At 36.3% G+C, this 24,599-nt stretch overlaps 1 protein-coding gene across 1 annotated transcript; it reads right to left on the bottom strand.

The window, feature by feature from the left end:
• Positions 1–1,176: 1,176 nt before the first annotated feature.
• On the bottom strand, positions 1,177–17,741 carry LOC110463829 (merlin-like). Its single transcript, XM_021518712.1, has 15 exons — positions 17,466–17,741; positions 12,819–12,947; positions 11,994–12,200; positions 11,351–11,502; positions 10,753–10,828; positions 10,290–10,424; positions 9,648–9,722; positions 8,773–8,886; positions 7,395–7,517; positions 6,789–6,920; positions 6,134–6,219; positions 4,889–4,994; positions 3,828–3,997; positions 3,435–3,594; positions 1,177–2,402 (listed from the first exon to the last, which is right to left on the bottom strand). Exons 1-15 carry the CDS (start codon positions 17,571–17,573, stop codon positions 2,352–2,354), a joined length of 1,824 nt encoding a protein of 607 aa, XP_021374387.1. The 5' UTR covers positions 17,574–17,741; the 3' UTR covers positions 1,177–2,351.
• Positions 17,742–24,599: the final 6,858 nt, after the last annotated feature.

Genomic DNA, 24,599 nt, shown 5'->3' with positions numbered 1-24,599 from the left:
CACAGTAGTTATAACTGACAAGTCAACATCATCACAGTAGTTATAACTGCCAAGACAACATCATCACAGTAGTTATAACTGCCAAGTCAACATCATCACAGTAGTTATAACTGCCAAGTCAACATCATCACAGTAGTTATAACTGCCAAGTCAACATCATCACAGTAGTTATAACTGCCAAGTCAACATCATCACAGTAGTTATAACTGCCAAGTCAACATCATCACAGTAGTTATAACTGCCAAGTCAACATCATCACAGTAGTTATAACTGCCAAGTCAACATCATCACAGTAGTTATAACTGCCAAGTCAACATCATCACAGTAGTTATAACTGCCAAGTCAACATCATCACAGTAGTTATAACTGCCAAGTCAACATCATCACAGTAGTTATAACTGCCAAGTCAACATCATCACAGTAGTTATAACTGCCAAGTCAACATCATCACAGTAGTTATAACTGCCAAGTCAACATCATCACAGTAGTTATAACTGCCAAGTCAACATCATCACAGTAGTTATAACTGCCAAGTCAACATCATCACAGTAGTTATAACTGCCAAGTCAACATCATCACAGTAGTTATAACTGCCAAGTCAACATCATCACAGTAGTTATAACTGCCAAGTCAACATCATCACAGTAGTTATAACTGCCAAGTCAACATCATCACAGTAGTTATAACTGCCAAGTCAACATCATCACAGTAGTTATAACTGCCAAGTCAACATCATCACAGTAGTTATAACTGCCAAGTCAACATCATCACAGTAGTTATAACTGCCAAGTCAACATCATCACAGTAGTTATAACTGCCAAGTCAACATCATCACAGTAGTTATAACTGCCAAGTCAACATCATCACAGTAGTTATAACTGCCAAGTCAACATCATCACAGTAGTTATAACTGCCAAGTCAACATCATCACAGTAGTTATAACTGCCAAGTCAACATCATCACAGTAGTTATAACTGCCAAGTCAACATCATCACAGTAGTTATAACTGCCAAGTCAACATCATCACAGTAGTTATAACTGCCAAGTCAACATCATCACAGTAGTTATAACTGCCAAGTCAACATCATCACAGTAGTTATAACTGCCAAGTCAACATCATCACAGTAGTTATAACTGCCAAGTCAACATCATCACAGTAGTTATAACTGCCAAGTCAACATCATCACAGTAGTTATAACTGCCAAGTCAACATCATCACAGTAGTTATAACTGCCAAGTCAACATCATCACAGTAGTTATAACTGCCAAGTCAACAGCAAACACGATTTTGAACACATTATCTGGTAAAGCGGTGGTATGAAAGAAAAAGGTGGGATAAAACTATTGATAGATTTGATAAAACACCTCATTCACTAAATAATTATCTACTTTCAATTGAAATTGAGATGCGGCAGAATATGATTCAAGTATTTAGTCAAAGAACAATCAGATCCATGTATAAAATTTGATTATAGAACAATGCTCAGCACGTTTATGTTTAAGCTCATAGATATTTATTCACATATAATTTTTTTTGAAAATTAATAACTAAAAAAAAGAATTGTATAGAATGCGCTATTCTACTGACAATAAAATTTGTGAAGTCAATAAGTTCATCACAGATTTTAAAGCAATCTTAGATGTATTTCACAACATTTTCCTAGAAACTATAACTTTTAATGGTTTTAACACTTTATTAGTTGATACCATGTAAATACATCTACGTACACTAATGTACATAAAACTGTACTGTTTTCAGAATTTCTTAGCCTGGAAATATTTTTTGTATTAATTCACAATTTCTTTTAATATTGTGCTGTTTTATTCAGAATTCGGAATTAGTTTGGTTGACTCGATTCAAGAAATAAGTGAACAGTATTCATTAAAAAAGCCAAAGCATTAAAACACTTGACACATTATTTGATTGTGTCTTTGCATTATTCATGATTTGGTGACCAAATCTATACATGGAAAAACATGTTCAGATTATCCTGCAGAAAATGAAATTTTCAACATGTACAGATGTAATGCTTACTAAAGATGCTAGTTTTATTTTGGCCAGAATGATCAGCATTTTATACAATAAATTGTAATTGATATTATTGCAATAAAAACATGACCAATGAAATGATTAACACTGGGAATAACGTTTCTTGCAATAAAACACGATTCTCAATGCAGACATAATGTTCAAGGCACCTGGTAAACAATTGGGGAAACAAAAACAGCTTTAAAACAATAACACTTAGCTGTTCTGCTTCGCTCACCAATTTTGTATTAGTTGTAAGAATTTTTGTAACTCTCGCATCATAGTTGTAAGTCTCTATCACAGAAATGCTTTAACGCGTCGCTCACAAATCTTCAAAGAACTGCACTCGGGCCTGCGTTGTTGCGGCTTTAGCCTAAAACAAAACGAACATGGAAGAAGTATTGGATATTTAAAATCAGGGAAAGTTCATCTTCACATGGACACAACTTTAAAATCTACAAATCACATTCATTTCCGTCTAATGATGTGAATTCAAGCACAGTTTAACAATTTGAGTATAAATAAGATGAACAATGGCTAAACCAAGCACAGAAATACAGTTTTAAAGAAAACATTGAAATCTAAACATCTCAACTTAAAATTATTATTTTTTATTATAGAGCTGACTGTCAAAGGATCGTAAAGTCCTAATTTCGTCAGAATAAAATCTATGTATCTATGTATTACATTAGTACATATCATATTAGACATAAAAACAGTCCAATCATTTATAAGTTCCCACTAGCTTTTTTTTTACATCAGAGCATCCATCTTTTCAGTGCATTTCACTGACTTACTTAAATAAAATGTCTATAACTGCTACTTTTTCACAATTTTATGTTTTCTGCAATTTTTTCAATTTTCTCAAATCCTTATTAAAACGACCAAGGATTATTAGATCAAAATTGTATGATTCATTTTTTTGTGCATGTGGATAATAAATATAAAAATCCAATCAATTTCTGAATCCTTATCAGTGTCAACTCTGATGCGATTCTAAAAAATAATATTCTTACATGGTAACAAATTCGAGTCAAGAGATGTACACACAGCATTTATTAATTGACATAATTACTATAAATAAATGATTGAAATAAAATCAGTGTTATGTTATCACAATATTGTAGTACATTTGACAGAAATCTCACTTTTAAACATCATGTCTAAGGAATCATCAATGATTTGAAAAAAAGGAATTTTTATCAGCCAACTGAACCTATCCTTTTTAAATGTATTTTTTTATGAGAAATCTGTGGCTCTAGTATTTGGAAAGCAACAATTCCATTGGCTAATGTAAAGATCACCCGCACATGACATTTTTACGGGACCCTTTGCGATCTGTATTTATGTGATATAACCTAGCTGACATGATATATAAATGAAGCCTATTACAGCTTAGCCTTACCATTCTCAGGGTGGAGTACTTTGTGTCCCCACGACGTATCTTCTCGTCATGCTGTCTGTCAAGTTCTGTCTCATTCTCTTCCACCTTCAATACCTCTATCTCTGTCTTGAGCTCCTTCAGCTGTTCTTGTAGGTGTTTGGACTTCTCCATGTATTCCTCTCTGTAGGACAAACATGCAGAAGATTTAGAGCAATGTCATTCAATATTTTGAAGACTAAATTATCATTCAATGAACAAACAGAAGATATCTAGACCATTCGGTCATTCAATTTTACTGAAGACAGCAGGAAAATCTACTAAGATACGCAAGACGTGTAAAGATGTACAACCAATATGATATCAATATGTCGGATTCACACCTATGAAATCTCCTTTTCTAATGCAAATTCTGACCTTTCCTTCTCTATCTCTATAGATAACTGGTCCATGTCGCCTGCCCCTAAGAGGTCACAGCTGGCCTCGCTGGCCTCCCCCATCTCCTGCAAATCATCCATGGGTGGCTCATCCAGTTGCAGTTCTGCAAAATCTGACGGTAGACTGTGCAGACCATACATAGCCTGTTGCTGGAAAAATAACGACTCACATAACCAAGGGTTCAGATCATTGTTGTAGCTCCCAATGACTGGGTCCTGTTTACTAAAGCTTGGTTTTATTACAGTTTTTTCTCCAATAATATAACCTGGCCATTTTAAGTGGGAACAGAAGTGAATAGATTAATAAAGTTTGATAATAATTATATATTTTTGCCTTGTCCAGTGTATAATATTCTGGCAACAGCTAAGGTATTACAAGGCCAGGTACCTAGATTAGCATGTCCAAAAACACAGAGTAAGCGAGAGAAAGAAAAGATAGAGGTCTCAAGTGTTACAGAGGGGTCAGTAGATCTACTCCGGTTTCTTCAATGCCTCCTAAGCACAATACACATAAGAGATCACCTCTGATTCTGCAGTCGGCCCTAGCTAAATTAGTCCCCTATTATGACAACATGCAGTGGACCACAGCAGGACTATTCTTTCCCTTAAGATGCAGAGGTTTTGCAATTATAAGTTAATTTACCCCTGAAAACTTATAATGAACTATTCTAACCTTTCATTTGGAAGAGTTCAAATGTTTCTTCAGAGGTAAATGAGTTAATAACTCAATTTTTTAATTTTCATTTATAATTTTTTATTTTTTTTATAATTCTTTGTTGTTTTTTGGGGCAATTATTTATCCTACTTACACATTAACAGTCTAGATTTAATAGCATTTTCATGTGTACAATTTTTTATGATTTTTAACATATAAAAAAGACAACCTTATAAATTAAACTGTCTTTTTTCAAAAGCTTAATTTCAGTTTCAAACTGATATCAAAGAGGAAATCTTCATTTAATAAATCTAGAAAAATTATCCTAAATTCTGATTTTGGGAGAGGAGGAATCTTTCCTCAATAACAAGGATAGGTTTACATACTGTGTACGGAGACACTCTTGCTACTTCCATCAGTTTCTCCTTGGCTGATTGTTCGTTCAATTTAGCCTGAACCAGGTCAATTTTCAACTGTTCAGCTTCCAAAGCTCTGAAACAAAATAAAAGTAATATAGAAGTTGTCAGCACAGGAGTTAAATAAAGTGTCATGACGTTCATGGACTTCTGACAAAACCTCAGGTAGCTATGGTTGTTTTTTCCCCATATTGTAACTAATATGAACAATTAACAAATGTGCTTTAAGTAATTCTTCAGCCTATAATTCCACAAACACAAGCCATGAACATTTTGCAAACATTTGCCTTTTTATTATTTTATGGATTTCATTGGGAGAAATGTTCACAATTTCACAGGGAGACACAAGCACCATTTTTACAGGGAGACACAGGCACAATTTCATAGGGAGATAATTATGTTCACTATTTCACAGGAAGATTTGTTCACTATTTCACAGGAAGAGACCAGCACAATTTCATGGGGAGAGATGATCACCATTTAACAGGGAGTTATGTTCACAATTCCATGGGGAGAAATGATCACAATTTCACTAAGAGATATGTTCACCATTTTATACAGGGAGATACATGTTTGATCACGATGTCATGGGGAGAGATGATCACCATTTCACAGGGAGATATGTTCACAATTCCATGGGGAGAAATTATCACAATTTCACGGGGAGGTATGTTCACCATTTTATACAGGGAGATACATGTTTGATCACGATGTCACGGGGAGAGACAATCACAATTTCACGGGGAGAGATAATCAAATTTTACATGGTGATATGATCACAATTTTTACGGGAATACACATTGTGATGTAAATTTCACGGAGAGATAGGATGATAATTTCACTTCAAGGGGAGACAGTTACAATTTCAAATTTCACACAGGGAGACAAAACCATTATGTCTCTCTTTTAAAAGGAGGGAGGAGGGGGGGGCATAATTTAGTGAAAACAAATACTACACTGGTATTATGTACTGGTTTGCTTCATTAGTGACAAAGTTCTAGACGATTTAAAGTGTATAATTTTAGCCATGTTCTTTGTTCATATCTCTGTGTTATACGACTGTTGCAAACACATACTCCTGTTTAATAATATGCTACATTGACAATGAGATAGTATGACTGTTTACTAAGAGGTTTCAGCTTTTTGCATTAGCATTGACTTATTGATATTTATGGTACAAAACTGCCCGTTATGTTTTATAGTTTGTGGTCTCACCTCCTCTCAGAGTCCTCTAGGATCTTAGTTGCAATCATCTCCGCCTCACGAGCACGGTACTCCATTATCATACGTTCCTCTTCATTCTGATATTCAACAAGGCAAGTGATACAAATCCCCTCATATTCACACGTTGAGGAATGAAGTTGCTAGAGCGATGACAAACGTTTTGATAAAAATAGTAACAGTGACCTTGACCTTCAATGTAGAAACCCAAAACAAAAACTTGTTCAAGGTATTGTCATAACAAATAAAGTCACTAGAGCGATGATGAAGAGTGTAACATACGTACATATTGGCTGAATCCTTTATCCGCTCGAACTTTCGTTGCGAGGGGATAATAAGCAATGTACATGTATATTAAAAACATATTTGCGCACTATTGTTCTTGAAACAGTTTAACATTAATTTACCTACACCGGTACCTGGGGAGCTGTATCATTTTGATGTTTATGACAGTGTGTCTATACATCCATAATTCATTCAACACCAAAGTATCTTGCCTTTTTTGACCCGAAATTGAAATTATGTTGCATAATGCAGTATGTCCTTAAAGTCAGGTGTCACTAAAGTCTGGTAGTCACTAAAGTCTGGTGTCACTAAAGTCTGGTAACAGTAAAGTAACTAGAAACCAGTCAACATAGCCTAATCATACCTTCATCTCCTTCAGTTTCATCCTGTGAATCTCCCCTTCTGTTTCCGAGGCTTTTTGGGCCAGCAGAATTGCCTCCTCCTCCGCTATCTGAGCCTTCTCCGCCAACAACTCGGTTGTCTCTTCCGACCGCCGCTACAAAGGGACTTAATCATGTCAATATAGATAACAGGAACTATATAATGTGCTGTTTCCTATTCACTCAAAACAGGTTTCATTTATGCCACCCTGGTAAAATACTAGCCGCTTCCTACTATCTTGGCTAGGGAAGACTAGTATATAATCAGCCATTCACATGATGTGAGTGACTCATGGTATATTATCTGCCAATAGGAACATATGTGCCAGTGACATCAGTCAATCAGATGATATCAGTGACTCATGACTATTAATCAGCCAATAGAAAAACATGTACCAGGGATTTTGTTTTATGAGTCAATCAGATGATATCAGTAACTCATGACTATTAATCAGCAAATAGGAAAACATGTACCAGGGATTTTGTTTTATCAGTCAATCAGATGATATCAGTGACTCATGACTATTAATCAGCCAATAGGAAACATGTACCAGGGATTTTGTTTTATCAGACAATCAGATGAAACATACCAGTAACTCCTGTGCAGCTCTGACCTCCTCTTGCAACATATGAAGTCGTTTCTCCAGCTCTTCCTTCTCTTTCAGGGCCTCTTCCTTCAATTGTTTCTCTTTTGCTAGTCTCGCCCTGTCCATCTATAAATCAGCAATAAATTATCTTATTTCACGTTTTATACTGTATGTTATATTCCAACTATATTTTTATACCGTTTTTACAATAGTTTTGTATTTTACCAATGATAACCCCCAATCATATATATTTAGTAAAAATGTTGTCTAAATAAAACTTGCAACTACCTGGTAAACTGTACTTGTTTATTATTTAAAAACTCTGTTTTATATAATGAGACAGGAGTCTAGGGCCGTTTTCGTTTAAACCATTTAACGGATCAGACCACAGTTGTTCGTTTATTAAACTAGATGTAACTCGAAGGGGAGCCTTCGTGAATACCCCGCTTTGGTCGATCAGGAATAAGTGGGAGTGATGGGCATGTGGATTGGAAGAATCAAGTGAAGAGTTTATATGCTGGAAGTCTCACATTACTTAGGACAGATGTCATGGTAGAGGTTGCAGTGACCTACATATGGTACACGACACACCGCCTTCCATGCATGTACCCACAAACCAAGATCCATAACCGTAGGTGAAATAGTACGGGAGATATGCTGCAGAAACCTTTTTGACGACATTATGTACGTCAGAGGTCACGGTAGAGGTTACAGTGACCTACATATGGTACACGACACACCGTCTTCCATGCATGTACCCACAAACCAAGATCCATAACCGTAGGTGAAATAGTACGGGAGATGTGCTCCGAACCTTTCGGACGGACGGACGAAGCAAACAGTACTTTATACCCCTGACTTCGTCGAAGCGGGGTATAATAAGGTTGGACCTAGTAATCTGATGCTGCTTTCAGGCAAGCCTTGACAAAGCCTTGCAAGGCCTGCATAAACATGTGCAGGTCCACGAGGATTTATACCCGAAATTGTTACATTTATAAACGGACTAACCGATTGTTAGGCATTAAAGAACAGGTCCTAGATTTCAGTTTTCAAACTCAAATATTGCAGTAGGTACTCTCATACAAAGTTTGACAGTCCTAGGTGAAACAGTATGCCTGATATTTCCCTGGCAAAGTATCTTATGATAAACAAAGGTAAACTCTGTATACAGCAGGACAAGAAACCTGTCTTCAACACATAACATTCCACCATTCTTAGAGGTTCTCTCATACAAAATAGTATACTATGGATGAGGTGACACACTAACTGACAGACTGGTGGACTGTCTGACAGCCAGAGTGAACGTACATCTACATTTCCCCTCTTATACTCGGGTAGTAAAAGGAAGAAGTAAATTTCTGCAAAAGTGTTCATTGTTTACCTGCTTGCGTATCTTTTCCTCTCTAGCATTAGTTTTCATTTGTTGAATTTCCATGGAATCAGGTTTTCTTCGTCTTGTAAATAATTCATGGTTTCCTATACATAGCTCTAATATCTGTAATGGAAACAAATATTTCAGTAAGCTTTCATATTGTTCTAATAAAACAGACCCACTAAAGCATGTAATAGTAAAAATTGCTGTTAATGTGTAGGCAAAATGACCTAAATCTGGAATGTTGGTATAGCATTGAGGATAAGATAAGCCCAGACTGATCAGTCATCTGACAACAAGGACGGATCGGGCAGCACCATACATGTATCACAGGACAAACCGAGTTCAACATTTCTCGGCTGTGTTAACAAATTTCACCTTTAACAAATTGAACAATTGCAAGCTTGTACTGTAACACTTCTTTAAGAGAACCAATGAAATCTAAAAAAAAAAAAAATTGCTGAAAGCATTTATCCACTTTTTTTTCTTTTGTGAAGACAATGAAAATCAAAAGCTTTTTATGTTACTTCACCTAGGACAACCGTGAGATAAATAATTATATCTATTACTAGGTAATTACCTTCGTTTTAACCTTTTCACCACTATAGACCATAATAGATTTATCCATATCAATGCATGGTAGAGTTTATTTAAGTTACATAGGGGTGAAAGGTCCGACGCAGAGGGAGTTACAAATGCTTTCCCACACCACGATTAAAATGCTGACAGCTCTGGTCGAAAATAAGACACATAATTCATAGCATACTGTATATTGTTTAGATGAATACAAAATTTGTTTGGATCACAAAAATTTAATTCTTCACTTGGAAATTTGTAAGCTGAATATTGTAACTTTCCTTTTAAAACAAGCACAACATTCTTACCAACTTGTTAATGCGTAATTTTGGTGGTTTGAATACAAAATCTGGGGATTTCTTCTCTACAGGTTTTATCACAAACTGCAACAGATGAAGAAAATGGACAAGAATTAGTAATAACTTTTTTTTATTACAAGATCAAAGTATGAAATACAGCTTTACATAACTTTGTTTTAAGGAACTCAAGTTTACAGATGTTTTAATGTTATTTCAGATTGTCCTCTTAACATTTCATTTTTCTGTACATACCATAAAAACTTGCATAAACTGTTACTATCTCACAATTAAGATTTTTTATAAATCAATGAATTATAGTCCTAACTAATGAGATTCTATACTCATTGGCCTATATACTTGTTGGCCTAGTAAAAGAAGGGAATAAGTTTACAAAAGTTTTAAACAATACCGGTCTCTCTTCCAAATACAATGTCATGTAGAATAATATATAGCAAGGTGCATTAATGAGATTCAGAAACGAAACAGATTTTTTTTACCAAATTGTCTCCTGAATTTTTTAATGACACATTGTCTTTATGTCAAAAAATAAATAAAACATGTAGTCCCATACATATCGAATTCATTCGTTTGGCTTGATGACGTCAAAAAAAACAGTGCATATATTCATAGCATATTTATATATATTCTTACTCTTTTGTCCTTAAAGGAAATATTCTTAATCTCATTCCAGGGAAACATGATCTTAGGACACAGTTTATTATTGGACTCGTACACATTCAGGCCAAGAGCATCTACCCCCAACCACAGGTCTGTATTCTTTTTGTTCTGAAATTGAAACAAAATGTTGAATAAGTAACTCTATAGAACTTCACACAGTTTTCAAATCTTGCTGTTTGAGTTTACAAAATGAACATTTTAATTTCCATCACAAATCTATCATATTTTTTTTTGAAAAAGCTAAACTATGACCACTACAGTAAGGTATCAGTTCAATATATTTTTCTTCATATTTCCATTAAAAAGATACTTATAATTAGTACTAGAAATATCTTCTTTTTTTTTTGCATACAATTTTTATTGGTTCATTGGTTTGTAGCAGAATGAAAATACTACATTATTCTAATAAAGTCTTATTTTATTCTTTGATTCTTACCTCAATTTGAAAATAATTCACACCATACATTTCAAGATCTTGAGCAATTTTCAGATATTCCATTTCAGCTTCATCTCTGTAAAATAAAATTATTACTTTTAAAAAAAAACATTTCATCAGCTTTTGATATTGCAATTTCTAACAATGTTAGTTACTCAGAAATCAGGAAACAAACACATTTCAATTGAAATAAAAACCATACTGACTCTTCATCTGCATCATTTTTTTTTTAATTCAATAACAAACTAGATTTGTCCGCAGTGTTTAAATAGTTCCAAGGTATAGCCTCATCTGTCAAATTCAAATTGCAGACATCTAATCACTGTTTGTCCTTGTAAACTTTAAGTTTGAAAGCATGTTACAAATGCTACCTAAAAGAACAACTCCTACAGTTGAAATTTTGGAAGTAAATATTTATTATTATTCGTGTTAACATTGTTTCGTTGGTAATGGCAGAATTTAGTGATAGAAATTTGTGTTCGGTGCACTGGAAATTAAATGACACATAAGTTACGCCACTATGGAGATGTCAATTTCTCCGTTAGTATAGCAGAATTCGGAGCCAGATCTTCATTCATGAAGTCTGCCCATTTCTCACCTAGACATTCCTCTGTGGTCAGCGTACCATTCTTTGATTCTTTCTTCCCACATCTGAGGGGTCATCTGATACTGGTCAATCACACGCTGGGGCAGTAAGTCCTCACTGGCCAGTGTCCCAATTTTATAAGTGGATGTGTCATAATCCCCATACTGTATTTATAAAAAAATCTGTAGCAACATTCTAGTAACTCAAGAATGCATCCCACAAACAGTCTATACAAGAAACGTTTGATTTATTTGGTTTATAAAATATATATCACAGAACTAGTTTTTCAAGTCAATCTCCTTTGAAATAACATTTCAACTTAATAATTGGATGACCATACTATTGAACAGTTTGTTTATAAAATCAGAATACAATTAATGGACTTTCCATTTCCTTAACCAATAGTTATTATCTCCCCTGCACTAACCTAGCCTGTGCTGCATAAGATACACTTATATACCATTGAGGGCTATATTCCGTTCAAATATATTATAAGCTCCAACCCTGGACACGATGTTTTAAAAAGGCCATAATTAATTTTTCGTCAATATATGATCTTGACATAGGTGATTTCTTTATTTTGACATCCATGGGTGGGACGTCGACTATCACTCATAGCTAATATACAGATTATAGTTATCTCCCCTGCACTTACCTTTGCCTGTACTGCATAGGAGGCCAGCAGGACAGATGCCTCTGGTGGGCAATATATATCCATGTTGATGATAGATTGTTTCACTTGAAGGAAAAACAGATGCTGTGTTATTTCTTGGATCAACTCCTCCGACACATCCTCAGGGAAAAATTTGGCCAAGAACAAGAATGGCACTGGTGTCTCTTTTGGAACATCTTGATCTAAAACCTTCAATAAAGGAAATAAATAATAAACATAATCAACTGTTCATGAGGTAAAACTCCAGTTGCAAAGATTTTCGATTGAAGATTTCATTTTTTGTGGGTGTGTGCTTTAAATTTTAGTACACTTGATTTTTCATTATAATTTTTCTAGCAAAAGAAACAATTATTTATATCACAAAAAAGTGTACTCCGAATGGACATATTTAGTAAAAATTCTGTTCAAGGAACAATAAAAGGTATATAACATTCATGTTTTGATGAAATTTGTCTGTTTTCCACAAGATTTCTAAATTCATGATCTAAGGTAGTCTCTTAGTGAATAAATTGAGCGTTGAAATGGCAGCACCAGCTGTATGCTCCCCAGGGAGTTGAGAAAGATGTTGGCTGGTTGTAAAGGCCCTATAACCATGGATAATAATTTGTGAACCGCTTTGAGACGACCTACGAACTAGGTTGTGATAAAGCGGTATATAAGAACCTCAAATTATTATTATTATAATAAATTATGTTCAAATACCTAAGGAAGTACAAAATTATCATGCACAAGTAATTTGTACCATGTGTGATATTACTGTGAATAGAGTCATTGCCACTAGCTTGTGACTTCATGTATTTTACTAACCTTTTTATCAAACTTCAGCCAGGAAATATATCCCTTAGAATCAATAAACTGTAGTCCAAAATACCAGGTCTCTCTTAGTCCTATTGTACGACACACCAGCTCAAACAAATCCTTCCCTGTTGCTTTGTGCTAAGGAAACAAAAAAAAGATTTATAGAGACACCATGTTTTATTAATATCATTCTTATTTAACATAGAATAACTTAAGTAAATAGGTAGTATTCAGATAATAATTATACATTATACAAATAGTGAATTTCCTTTTTGTCAAAAACAAAAACAAAATTGTTTTCACTATATTTTTCTTTTCTAATCAGACTTTTATTTCCTCACATAATAATATCTAAAAAATGTCCAAAACATATTAAACTATTCATAGCTTAGCTGTTTATCTTCCTCACCCTTCCTCTTTCATAAATTTGTTATATCATTTTTTCAATGTATGTTAACACATTTTCATGACAGAAACATACAACTTTCGTTGTGATATGTTGATTATGTTGTCAGTAAGCAAAAGTGGCAGATTTTGATTGTAAATAGGATTACATGTATGATGGTCATAACTTCTATCTAGAGAGAATTTCCCTTTGGTCAAATGGCAGACTAGGAGGCTGGGAGTCTCTGGTTGATCCCTGGTGGAAGCACACTACATATACCCTCTTTCCAGCTAGAAATGATGTCTGTTGTCTTCCTTGTGTTGACAGGTAGTTATTGCCAGCAGGATTGTAGTGGAGTTCAAAGGAGAAAACCTTTAAAAATGGGGGAATAGTATGGCAGATTTTTATTGTACATTGTGTACATGAACTGTATCATCTGGGAGTCGTGAGTTTGGAGGGTCCCGGATTGGAACTCCAGTCTTGCCGTGCAATTTTCCTACTATATTTGGTGCCCGAGACCAAACCTTGTTCAAAGTATTGGGTGTACACTTGGCAAGGTGATACAGGAATCTGGGTTGTACATGGTGATGTCTTTAGGGCAAAGACTTAAATAAAGGAGGGAGAAATATTAATGTAGCTGGACTGGGTCGGGTTGCCAGCAACCAGGTAGCTGATCACTTGGCGAGATTTGCATTTGTCTTCTTGCTTCATGCTAGAGGGAATGTTCAATTGGTCCAGGGTTGACTGGGAAGCCGAGGATTGCTGGTTAGATCCATGTTTTAGGACACTATATATGTATGTAGTACAGTGTATGTACGTGTACATGTATGCTTTCCTGTTACACAAGTAATGAAGCCTTATTTAGTGAACTGTACCATAAGTCGTCTCACTTCGAAAACGTTATTTAACATATAAACTATATTTAGTAAATATTTGACAGGGAATCACACAAACGCCAGATGATCAAATTAACTTTTGACTATTTTTTAAACCTAAGGATGATTTTGGGACACTCTCAATTATTTACCAATCTAAATTCTAGAATACTAAAATTACAACAATAAATATACGCAATCACTTTATATTGTTTTCTGTGGAGTTGTTTTGACAATCATGAACAGGCACCATGTCCACACGACACACAATTTGTATCAGTAAACTGAAGCGATGTACTGCTTTAATTTTAATTAGATTGAATCATTAGAGTGAAACCATTGACTATACAAACCCAATGTAATTAAAGGTTGTGAATCATGGCTAGCAACAGACCACAAAAATACTGAAATCTTTCCAGAAGGTTGCCAATCAAACGTCTATCGTAAGGACCGTAACAAGAACGAAGGAGGGGTCTTTATATCGATTCACGATAGTCTGGCTTCTAGTGAAGTGGATGACAGTCATTCAGAGTGTGAAGCAGTATGGGCTGAAGTGCACACCAAAGATAAATCTGTACTTATCGGCTCTTATTACCGCCCACCTAGTTCTGCTGTGGAAAGTCTAGAACAGTTGTCTGCAGCCGTGCAAAAGATCACACACAAAAAGAACAAACACTTAATCATAGCAGGGGACTTCAACCTACCCCACATAAACTGGAAACATTGTGCAGTGACACCAGGTGCACCACAGTTAAACCAACACCAAGAGTTATTGAATATAATGAGCGAACATGGTCTTGACCAAATGCAAACAAAACCATCCAGATTAACCAACGTCTGAGACTTGTACCTCACTAACCACTAACAATCATGTGCCAATACCCCCGGGATATCGGATCATCATATGGTGATAGTGGACACAGATCTTAAAACAAAATACAACAAACCGAAACGTAGGAAAGTATACAAGTATAAAAAGGCTGACTGGGAGAGCATAAAAACATCAGTTAAGACCTTAGGAGATGACATCATAAGTCATTCTGACCACAGCATACATGTAGAGTCAAAGTGGACCGACTTGAAGGAAGGACTCAAATCAGTTATGAATGAGAGCATTCCATCGAAACTAACATCGAAAACGGCACAACCTACCATGGATGAACGATCATCTCTGTAAGGAAGTGAAGAAGAAACATAAACTTATGCAAACGGCGACGGTGCTGAACACAACCGAAGCATGGGACATCTACAACGAACAAAAACGAATAGTGCAGGAGAACATCAGACGAGCACATTGGAAATATGCAAATGAAACAATGGAGAAATCACTAGAGGAAGGAAACAACAAGACATTTTGGAAGTATATTTAATCAAAAAGGCATGATAACATCGGAGTTGCAGGTATCAAGAGTGAAGAAGTTTTACACCAGGACAGTAAGACAAAAGCAGAGCTATTAAACAGACAGTTTAAATCAGTATTTATTAAAGAAAACATGGAGGACCCTCTACTACCTCTCAGTGAGACACAGTATCCAACAATGCCAGACACTAAGGTTCATGTAGACGGAGTAACTAGAGAAGCCACTCGAGAAAATAAGCACACATAAGGCTAGTGGACCAGATAATATTCCGAATATGATGCTGAAAAACTGTGCTGCAGAACTGGCCCAAGTAATTGCCAATATTTTCCAACAGAGTCTAAATACAGGCACCCTAGCTGTAACCTATGGACTGGAAAAACGCCAATATTAGCCCGGAATTTAAGAAAGGGAACCAACACATCTCCAGCAATTATCGCCCGATCTCGTTAACAAGTGTCTGTTGTAAAACACTAGAGCACATCATATGTAGCAATATTTTAAAACATCTAAAACAACACAGCATACTCACGTCATAACAACATGGATTTAGGAGTGGTCACTCGTACGTGAGCCAGCTCATTATCACCATGCACGACATTATGCAAACCTACGACCAACAAATTCAGACGGATATGGTTATACTAGATTTCAGCAAGGCATTCGACACTGTGCTACAAAGAAGATTACTATACAAGCTTCAAAATTATGGAATCTCTGGAACCACTCATGCCTGGATTAAAACATTCTTAACACAGAGAGAGCAGAGAGTAGTCATTGAGGGGAAAGCTTCATCATCATATACTGTGGACTCTAGGGTCCCTCAAGGAACCGTACTGGGGCGTCTGTTATTCCTCTGTCAAATTAACGACTTACCCAGCTGTGTTACCTCTCAAGTGCGTCTTTTCGCGGACGATTGTCTGTTATATAGGCCTATAAAGAGCATAGACGACCAGTTCAGCCTCCAACAGGACCTTAAGTCACTTGAAGCATGATATGGGCGAAAGACTGGGGCATGAAATTTAACGCCACCAAGTGCTATCTCATGTCCATCTCTAGAAGCAAGACACCACACCAGTATCGTTACACATTAGACAACCACATCATTGAACAGGTACAGGACAATGCCTATCTTGGAGTTACACTCAGTGACAGTCTAAAGTGGACCACACACATCAACAAAATTTCAAACCGTTCAAATTCCATCCTTGAATTCATCCGTCTAAACTTAAAGTACTGTTCCAAACCCCTTAAAGAATTAGCCTATATCAAACTGGTCAAATCTATATTCGACTATGCTTCTGTTGTATGGGATCCGTCTCAAAAAAAGGACATAGACCGTCAAGAAGGGATACAGCGACGTGCTGCCCGCTTTGTGTGCAATGATTACAACAGATACAGTAGCGTATCCAAAATGTTGGAGGAACTTAAATGGCGACCGCTATCTGAACGCAGACGAGACCAGTGTTTAGTGTTACTCTACAAAATAGTTCACGGACTCGTGGCCATACCCGTTGACTCGCTATTCCAGTTTAATACCAGACCATCTAGAACACAGCACAGTAAATCCATCAAAGTGTTTAGTTGTAACACCGACATATAAGAACTCATTTGTACCATCTACCATAAAAGACTCGAATGCACTACCATCGCACATCATCAATTGTAAAACAACGGAACAATTTAAGGCCAAAATTGACTAAGATTGATATAGCGCACTCACTCACCCTGGATAAACTTTGCTCAGTAGTGAGCTAATTTCCAGTAAATATATACAGATACAGGCCCTATTATCAGTTGATCAGAATCTTGGGATTGGTGTACATAATATAATTATGTTAATCTTATAAATGTAGCGAAATGGACTTGGTCGATCGTCGGCGACCAGGTAGCTGACAATTGGTAGAACGATCGTCAATAAGTTCGGAGGGTCTGGCCGTGCGTTTTCCTCTCCTGTAACATAAATATCCATTCAAATTTTATTGATTTATTTTGTTTAGAAAGAGTTATATAGATAAGACCAGAATTGTATATATACCTCAATATTTGAAAATTCCAATTCAGCATCCATAGTGGTGACTCGGACCGAAAAGCTTTTTGAGCTTCCCGATACGGTCGCCGCCTTTTTCATGTTTACGAAAGGCATCTTGGTGTTTCTGGACTCTTGAGATTGGGAGAAATCAAAACATGATGATGGTTACATACTGGATTCAATCACATCCCAGTTCATGAATGCGTAACATATATATAACCTCCTTTTTGTAACAATCGAAAAAGTTTCGATGAAAATATAAGAGATCGACATCAGTGTCTCGGTGAAAACTACACTTTAATTTGTTATAACCAAGTACATCAAAGTCAAACGTTTGTGAGATACTGATTATGTGCACCTAAAACACGCCACACATTTTCTGAACTCTTTGGAACGCCAACAGAGGCAAGACTCACTACATCATACATCAAGTGATGTATTCATAAAATAATAGTCTTATTGAAAAAATATCATTAGGAAAAATATGGATTTTTTTTCTTAATTTGCAAGAAATAGATGGATTTTAAATTGATTGAAGTGGAAATAAGCTTAGCTTGTAATTGAGAATATCCATCATATTTTCCATGACGGATGAGTTTTCTTTTCATGATTTTTTGTAATTATCTAAATATAAACTGACATATGTTTTCTTAATTGCCAATATAATTGATTTAACTTAACAGTTACATGTACAGTGTAAATCCACACGAAAATGGTGTACAAAGGGAAGTAACTATTACAGTACAAAGAGAAAAGTGTCTTGAGACTGTACAGAAAGAAATTGATATGACATATTCATATATTTGATTTTTCAATTCTTGATTTAGTACACAATCAAAATGTATAAAGACTTATGTTTGCACAATTTGGTGACCAAATACATTTTGAACCACAGCACCTCGTAAGAAATAACAGAGAAAATTAAAGTCCCATCCCTTTAAACTGGTGTCTTTGCTGAAATAATGGTAACAACACGAGTTTGTGTTAAAAAAACCAACTAGAACACTGACAGGTCAGTCAGGGCCCCGTCTTGTGGCAATTATATCCCCCATAATCATCAAGAAGCAATCTGCCCATATAGCTGAGCTTGACGTTTGACTTTTGGACTTCAAAAAGAATCGCAAGGAAGCAAAATATACATTTGTCATGTACTATGATGTGATGTGTTTCCTTCCACCTCCATATTTGCTGGGCTAACAGAAATGTAATTACCGGTGCAATACTCATTTGTTAGCTTTGATTTGTCTTATTTCACCTTATATACATTCTCCATCAAGAGCCAGGGTCAAGTCAGAGATCCACTTTGTCTTTGACCTTTGGACCCAAATGACCTCGATCATTAATCCAGTGACCCTGATATTTGGTCAGTTGACTTATTCTTTAATACCGACCAACTTTGCTTCTTAATATCATAACAAAATGTTCAACAGTGAAAAATACAAAACTTGACCCTTTGGACCCAGTAACCTGGAACTAAGGTCAGTTGACTCTATGTTAAGTTCTGAACAGCATTGCTTCATAATGTTATAACAAAATGTTCATCAGGGGAAAGGTACAAAATTTTAACCTTGACCTTTGACCAAGTGACCTTGACCTTTGGTCAATTGACTCCTTGTTTAAATCTGAGCAACATTGCTTCAAAGTGTCATAGCTAAATGTTCACCAGTGAAAAGATACAAAATTTAACCTTGACCTTTGACCCAATGACCTTGACCTTTGGTCAGTTGACTCCTTGTTTAATTCTGAGCAACATTGCTTCAAAGTGTCATAGCTAAATGTTCACCAGTGAAAAGATACAAAATTTAACCTTGACCTTTGACCCAATGACCTTGACCTTTGGTCAGTTGACTCCTTGTTTAATTCTGATCAACTTTGCTTCATCATGTCATAACAAAATGTTCATCAGTGACAAGATGCAAAATTTGACCTTGACCTTTGAATCTCATGACCTTGACCTTTGACCTCATATTTTGACCTCAGTGTGTCTCTTTGTTTAATTCCGAACAACTTTGCTTCATAATGTCATAACAAAATGTTCACCAGTGAAAAGATGTAAAATTTGACCTTGACCTTTGAACCTAATGACCTTTACCTTTGACCTGGACTTTTTGTATCAATGTGTATTTATATGAACTGAACATCTTGACCAAGTTTCATGTACATCAGTCAATAAATACTTAAGTTATCAGCCAGGAACAAAATATGTGGACGGACAGACAGAGTGATTACTATAGGGCACCCGTATCTCCGATACGGGGCCCTAATTAAAGAAATTTGTTTAACCCATCTTGACTACCAAATTACAAGTCTACCACCAACACCAATACGTTTACATGATTGGTTGAATGTCGACAAAAGTAAGAAGGAAATTGAAGTGACTGCGCGCACGTTTCAGTGATTTCATTGGTGTACATCCTTTATATATTCAATATCGTTTCCGTAGGTCTTTGCCATGTGAAACCTATCGTATAGAATTAACAGATAATGTCATCTTTAATGTAAATAAGGGAAGTAAACCAAACCAAACTTACTCCTTTTTTCTTTAAACACGAAATACTATTTTTTTTCTAGCTGCGGGAACCGTAGCTTCTATGTCCGATTTTTTTGTTTGTTATCGGACCATAGATGCTTATCTACCTTTTCGCAGATCTGCGTTGTTTGCATTGGATTTCGAATCTTCCGATGAATTCTCTTTAACAACTTCTTATCGCTGGCTCAACCAATTAATCAAGTATCTTCAATTCTTACTACCCGTTTCTGTATCATTAAACCAGCGTTGCAGTCGTATTGTGACACTGGATACTCCAGTAGTGGAAATAACGGAATGTGGATTTCGAACGAACTTATGATCAATATTGAAGTGCTTTCTTTGAAATTAGTGGTGTTTTTTTTGCATCAGAACAGTTGATATTTTCACTCTAAACAATATTATCCTCATATCAAACAAGGAACGCATTCTTATTTTGTTTTGGGAGCTTAAACTTTTTTTAAAGAAAGAGGAACGGCAATACACAAACATGGTTATGCTGTTAAAAATAAACTTAGGATGACAGTTCTTGGTTGAGAACTTATCTTCAACCCATAAACTGTGGATGACAGTTCTTGGTTGAGAACTTATCTTCAACACATAAACTGGGGCCCTCTCATGGCCGACTTGTTTTTTTATCAGAAGGCTGAATTTATCGAGGAGCTTATCAGAACTCGGAACAATAGCGTCGTCAAATCCCTCAATTTTACTTTCAGATATATCCAGGATGTGCTGTTTTTAGATTACAGAAAAAAATTGACCACATCGATCGTATACATTCTTTTCTGAACTTGAAATCAATGACAATACTGGTTTTCTACTTCAGCCTCTTTCCTCGATCTTTCGGCCTTACACCATGACATACGGGGACGCCTGACTAACAAACTGTGCGTATAGGGTTAATATTTCCATGTTCAGATCGTGAACTGTCCCTTTCTTGATTGTATCACCCGACTTAATTTTGTCACATGTTGATTCGGAATTCAAGAGCTTGCTCTGAATATCACGACTGAAGGACAAACTTACAACGCAGGGCTTCGAGAAATGCAGGCCGATAACGATCTCATTGGTGAATTGCTAATTTGTAAATGAGGAATATATATTGATATTGTTTTATTATACTGACTAGTGTGCCTGGCGGTTATCACACTCTGAGGACGTGACATTTCTGGGATTTGATCCATTTTTAATTGCTGGCGTTAATTTAGTGATGAAGTGGAAAGCGTCGTTGTGCGTGTTAAGTGGTCTCATGCTATTTTTTTTACATTTTGCCATAGTTTTATCGATTTTGAGTTTGAATCACACTTCTTTATTGTCATGATGTTACTTCTTGTTTACGGGATGAGTGAAACGGTGTATGTGTTCTTCTAAATATGACGCGGAAATTGTTGATGAAGCTTACAGTACAGTTTAAAGGTCAGATCAGCATGTTTTTAAATTCGTGACGAAATAGTTTTTTCCCTTTGTACACGATTCATCTATCTATTTTCCATCGTCAAATTTAAATGCGAAAACACAGATCATCTTGTTTTTGCTATGTTACACATTTCATTAATAGAGGAAAACTTTGATTTCGGATATTTTACTATACTTTAAGGAGCTAGCAAAAGAAACAACTCACGTTATTGTTAAATTAATCATGTGTAACTTATTCAGCAAAAACTCACCTGCAAGTTTAGGTTGACAACAATAAAATATACTACATTACCGATATACATGATGCAAAATCTGAAATTGAAAAGGTATATGATAAACATAGTACTTTACTTAACAATATTGCATCTTCTTCAAATATTGACCGCATGCCAACACTTTAAAGCTTAATCATTTAGATAAAATAACCATTTTCTAGAACTGTTGGAAGATATCTTCCTCCTTGGACATTTTTTTTGGCCATGTTTCTCAGGCACATGGTGTTCATAATGTGAATTTATCGTTCGTTGACGTAATTTATTTGCTCTTTCAATTGATTAGAAAGGAATTGTACTCACTTGTCATGATCTTTGGTTTAACTACGTTATTTTTCAAATCTGTCATATAGTCTGTACTTGCCTGCGCCATGCAAAACTGTATATTTAGTTGCCTTCTTACCGCACCAGATAGTTTATCAACGCTTCTGGGTTCCTATATTGACTCCGGTATATTTCAAAAAGGGTCATCTAACCAAGCAGCTCACCCTTCGAGTGCAGGGCAAGGAGATACCACCAATCCTTAACAACTCAATGAAATATCTAGGGAAGTGGGGCGACGACACCCTGTCTGATAGAAGGCCGGGAAACAGGTGAAGGAATGACTGAATAGGGTTGACAAGTCGGGACTCCATGGGAAGTTCAAGGCGTGGTTGTACCAGCGTGGAATCCTTCCAAGACCGAAATGAACCTTGATGTCGAACGAGATGCCTCTGACGAAAACAAGTCTATTGAGAGATGTGCTAACAGGAAGTTGAGGACATGACTTGGAGTACGTACAGTCCGACATTCCAACTTCATGATCAGCTGCTTTTGTAATCAGTTTTAGAAGAATTCAAGGTGTCAAAGTACAGACTTGTGATCATGATGACCCTGAAGGATTCCAGAGACAGCAAAGTAAGGGAATCTGGAGTGGTCAACAAGGACAGACATTAAGTGGTCAGCCGGACCTACGGTCAGCAGTGCTGAGAGCACATTGGAGTTGCGCGACATCATAGACAACATCTGTATAGGGAAGCGAGGGCAAGGAGTAGATCACTTTCAGCAGTGGAGCAAAGCGAAGGGGAAGGAGAGAAGAAGCAGAATCATGGCAGTCGTAAGATCGGAGGAACAGCATCGCCAAAAGTAGAATTGGGGAGCTGGGACAGCAGCTAGAAATCCTAGAAAGAGTCAAAGTAGAGTATTCCAGAGCGCAAGAACACATGGTTGATGGAACCTGTCAGGATCTCCTTCATATGTTTAGCAGGGCTCACCCTGGACCTAAAAAATCAGTAGCCAAAAAAGTAGCCATGTTTGAATTTCAGTAGCCAATCTTTTTTAAACAGTGGCCATACTTTCTCGGCCTCCAACCGAGATAGACCCTCCATTAAAATCATTAAATATATAATATTTTTTGAAGTGCAATACTATTCAATATGATTGTAAATTAAATTTCCACCAGAACTTTTTTTATTTATTTTTTCAAAAAAGAGAAAAATCAGCCTTTATCTCATTTTCTTGACACAGGAATTGTGAAAAAATCTAGCTTGAAAAGTTCAAATAAGATATTATTCGCCTTTAATTCCGTGCCTTCAATCAAAAAATAAAACTAATAAAATCCAAATCAAAAGTAGCCTCGGTGATGCAATATTGATAATTATTTTTCCTTTGTTTACATTCACCGTAATTCATGTTTTATGTAAAAAAGATATATAAATATATTTAAAAAGATCACACATTTCAAATGTAAATGGCAGTAGAACACATTTGAAAGGAAAAGGACGAATTTATAACGGTATTGACCAACCCTTCGAAATAAATCGGAAGCACATCACGTCGCGCAACTTGGTCATTGTCGTGCACGTGTCGTCGATTGGCACCTTATACAAGCGACCGTCGAAGTAATTCTGAACGGTTTGCTGTTCTAAAAACTGCATAACTGCGATGCTAAATAACTTTTCTCGTTCATTTGAAATTCTAAAACGTCTAACCACGAAAGTACACAGTCAGATACGATATAGGGCCTATCGTTTGAAGTTATCTGAAAGGCCGAAAAACGGCACTACGACATGGTGTTTCAAGGCGATACTTATACTTTCTAATCAAGCATATCGGACGTATTTGTGCTTACTACGGTACTGGAAAAGGTAAATGAATACCATGTACACTAATTTAGATATACTGAACCCGTAAATTTGTTGGATGCAGTGTTTGAACGAGTTTATCAGATCGGCTTACAGCGCCGTCAAATGTACGTGTGCGAGAACACCTATGTGTGACTCGCTTATTAGACTGTTTTCTCAACGTCAAAGGGTCATCCAATTAACTTGACCCCACTGTCCATAATTATTGTATAAGATTTATAACACCTTTTGCCATTGAAGCTTGATAATTGACTTTACAACTTAGACAAAAGCATGAATTAACTCGCAGTCGTACAGCGCGCGCTGATCTGTGACGGCCCTGATTATGTTTACGCAATCAGTGTCAGCCACAATACACACGTGAGCTCGAGTAGACGGATCGTTTTCTGCGACAAAGATTCAGAGTTTCCCCATTTTTAAAAACTTAGTAGTCAATTTAGTAGCCACATCGAATTTTTAGTAGCCAATAATGGCTACTTTGGCTACCGACAGCGTGAGCCCTGTTTAGGTCTGCGTATGACACTTTACCTTCGCAAAGCAACCTGATAGATGGAGCCTAACGTAAGACCCAGTCTGCAGAAGAGACCAGTGATGCCACTCCAGAACACAGGTGTGAGAGCTGGAGAAAAGGTATGACCTTCTACATGTTTCATCAAGCCACGAATCTACTCTGCATAGCGTAAACCTGGGCGATGACAGTAGATCTGAGTAGATTGTCAAATATTGCATGTGCACAATTACACTGTAGACCAGACATCGTGATATGGTCACCTCAGCGGCTGAAGATCATACCCAGGAGAGA

The sequence above is a fragment of the Mizuhopecten yessoensis genome, unplaced genomic scaffold, assembly GCF_002113885.1.
Source record: "Mizuhopecten yessoensis strain PY_sf001 unplaced genomic scaffold, ASM211388v2 scaffold10933, whole genome shotgun sequence".
In the NCBI taxonomy this organism is placed as follows: Eukaryota; Metazoa; Mollusca; class Bivalvia; order Pectinida; family Pectinidae; genus Mizuhopecten; species Mizuhopecten yessoensis.
Note: the sequence above shows the minus strand (reverse complement) of the source record. Positions and strands in the feature narration are given on the sequence as shown.

Bases quoted from the DNA above. Each gene is read 5' to 3' on its own strand.
- LOC110463829 (XM_021518712.1), bottom strand. From the start codon at position 17,573: ATGCCTTTCGTAAACATGAAAAAGGCGGCGACCGTATCGGGAAGCTCA. The intron at 6,921-7,394 runs GTATGTTTCATC...GTCCCTTTGTAG, and splicing joins GAGCTGCACAGGAGTTACTG to CGGCGGTCGGAAGAGACAAC. The intron at 3,595-3,827 runs GTCAGAATTTGC...TTTGTCCTACAG, and splicing joins ATAGAGATAGAGAAGGAAAG to AGAGGAATACATGGAGAAGT.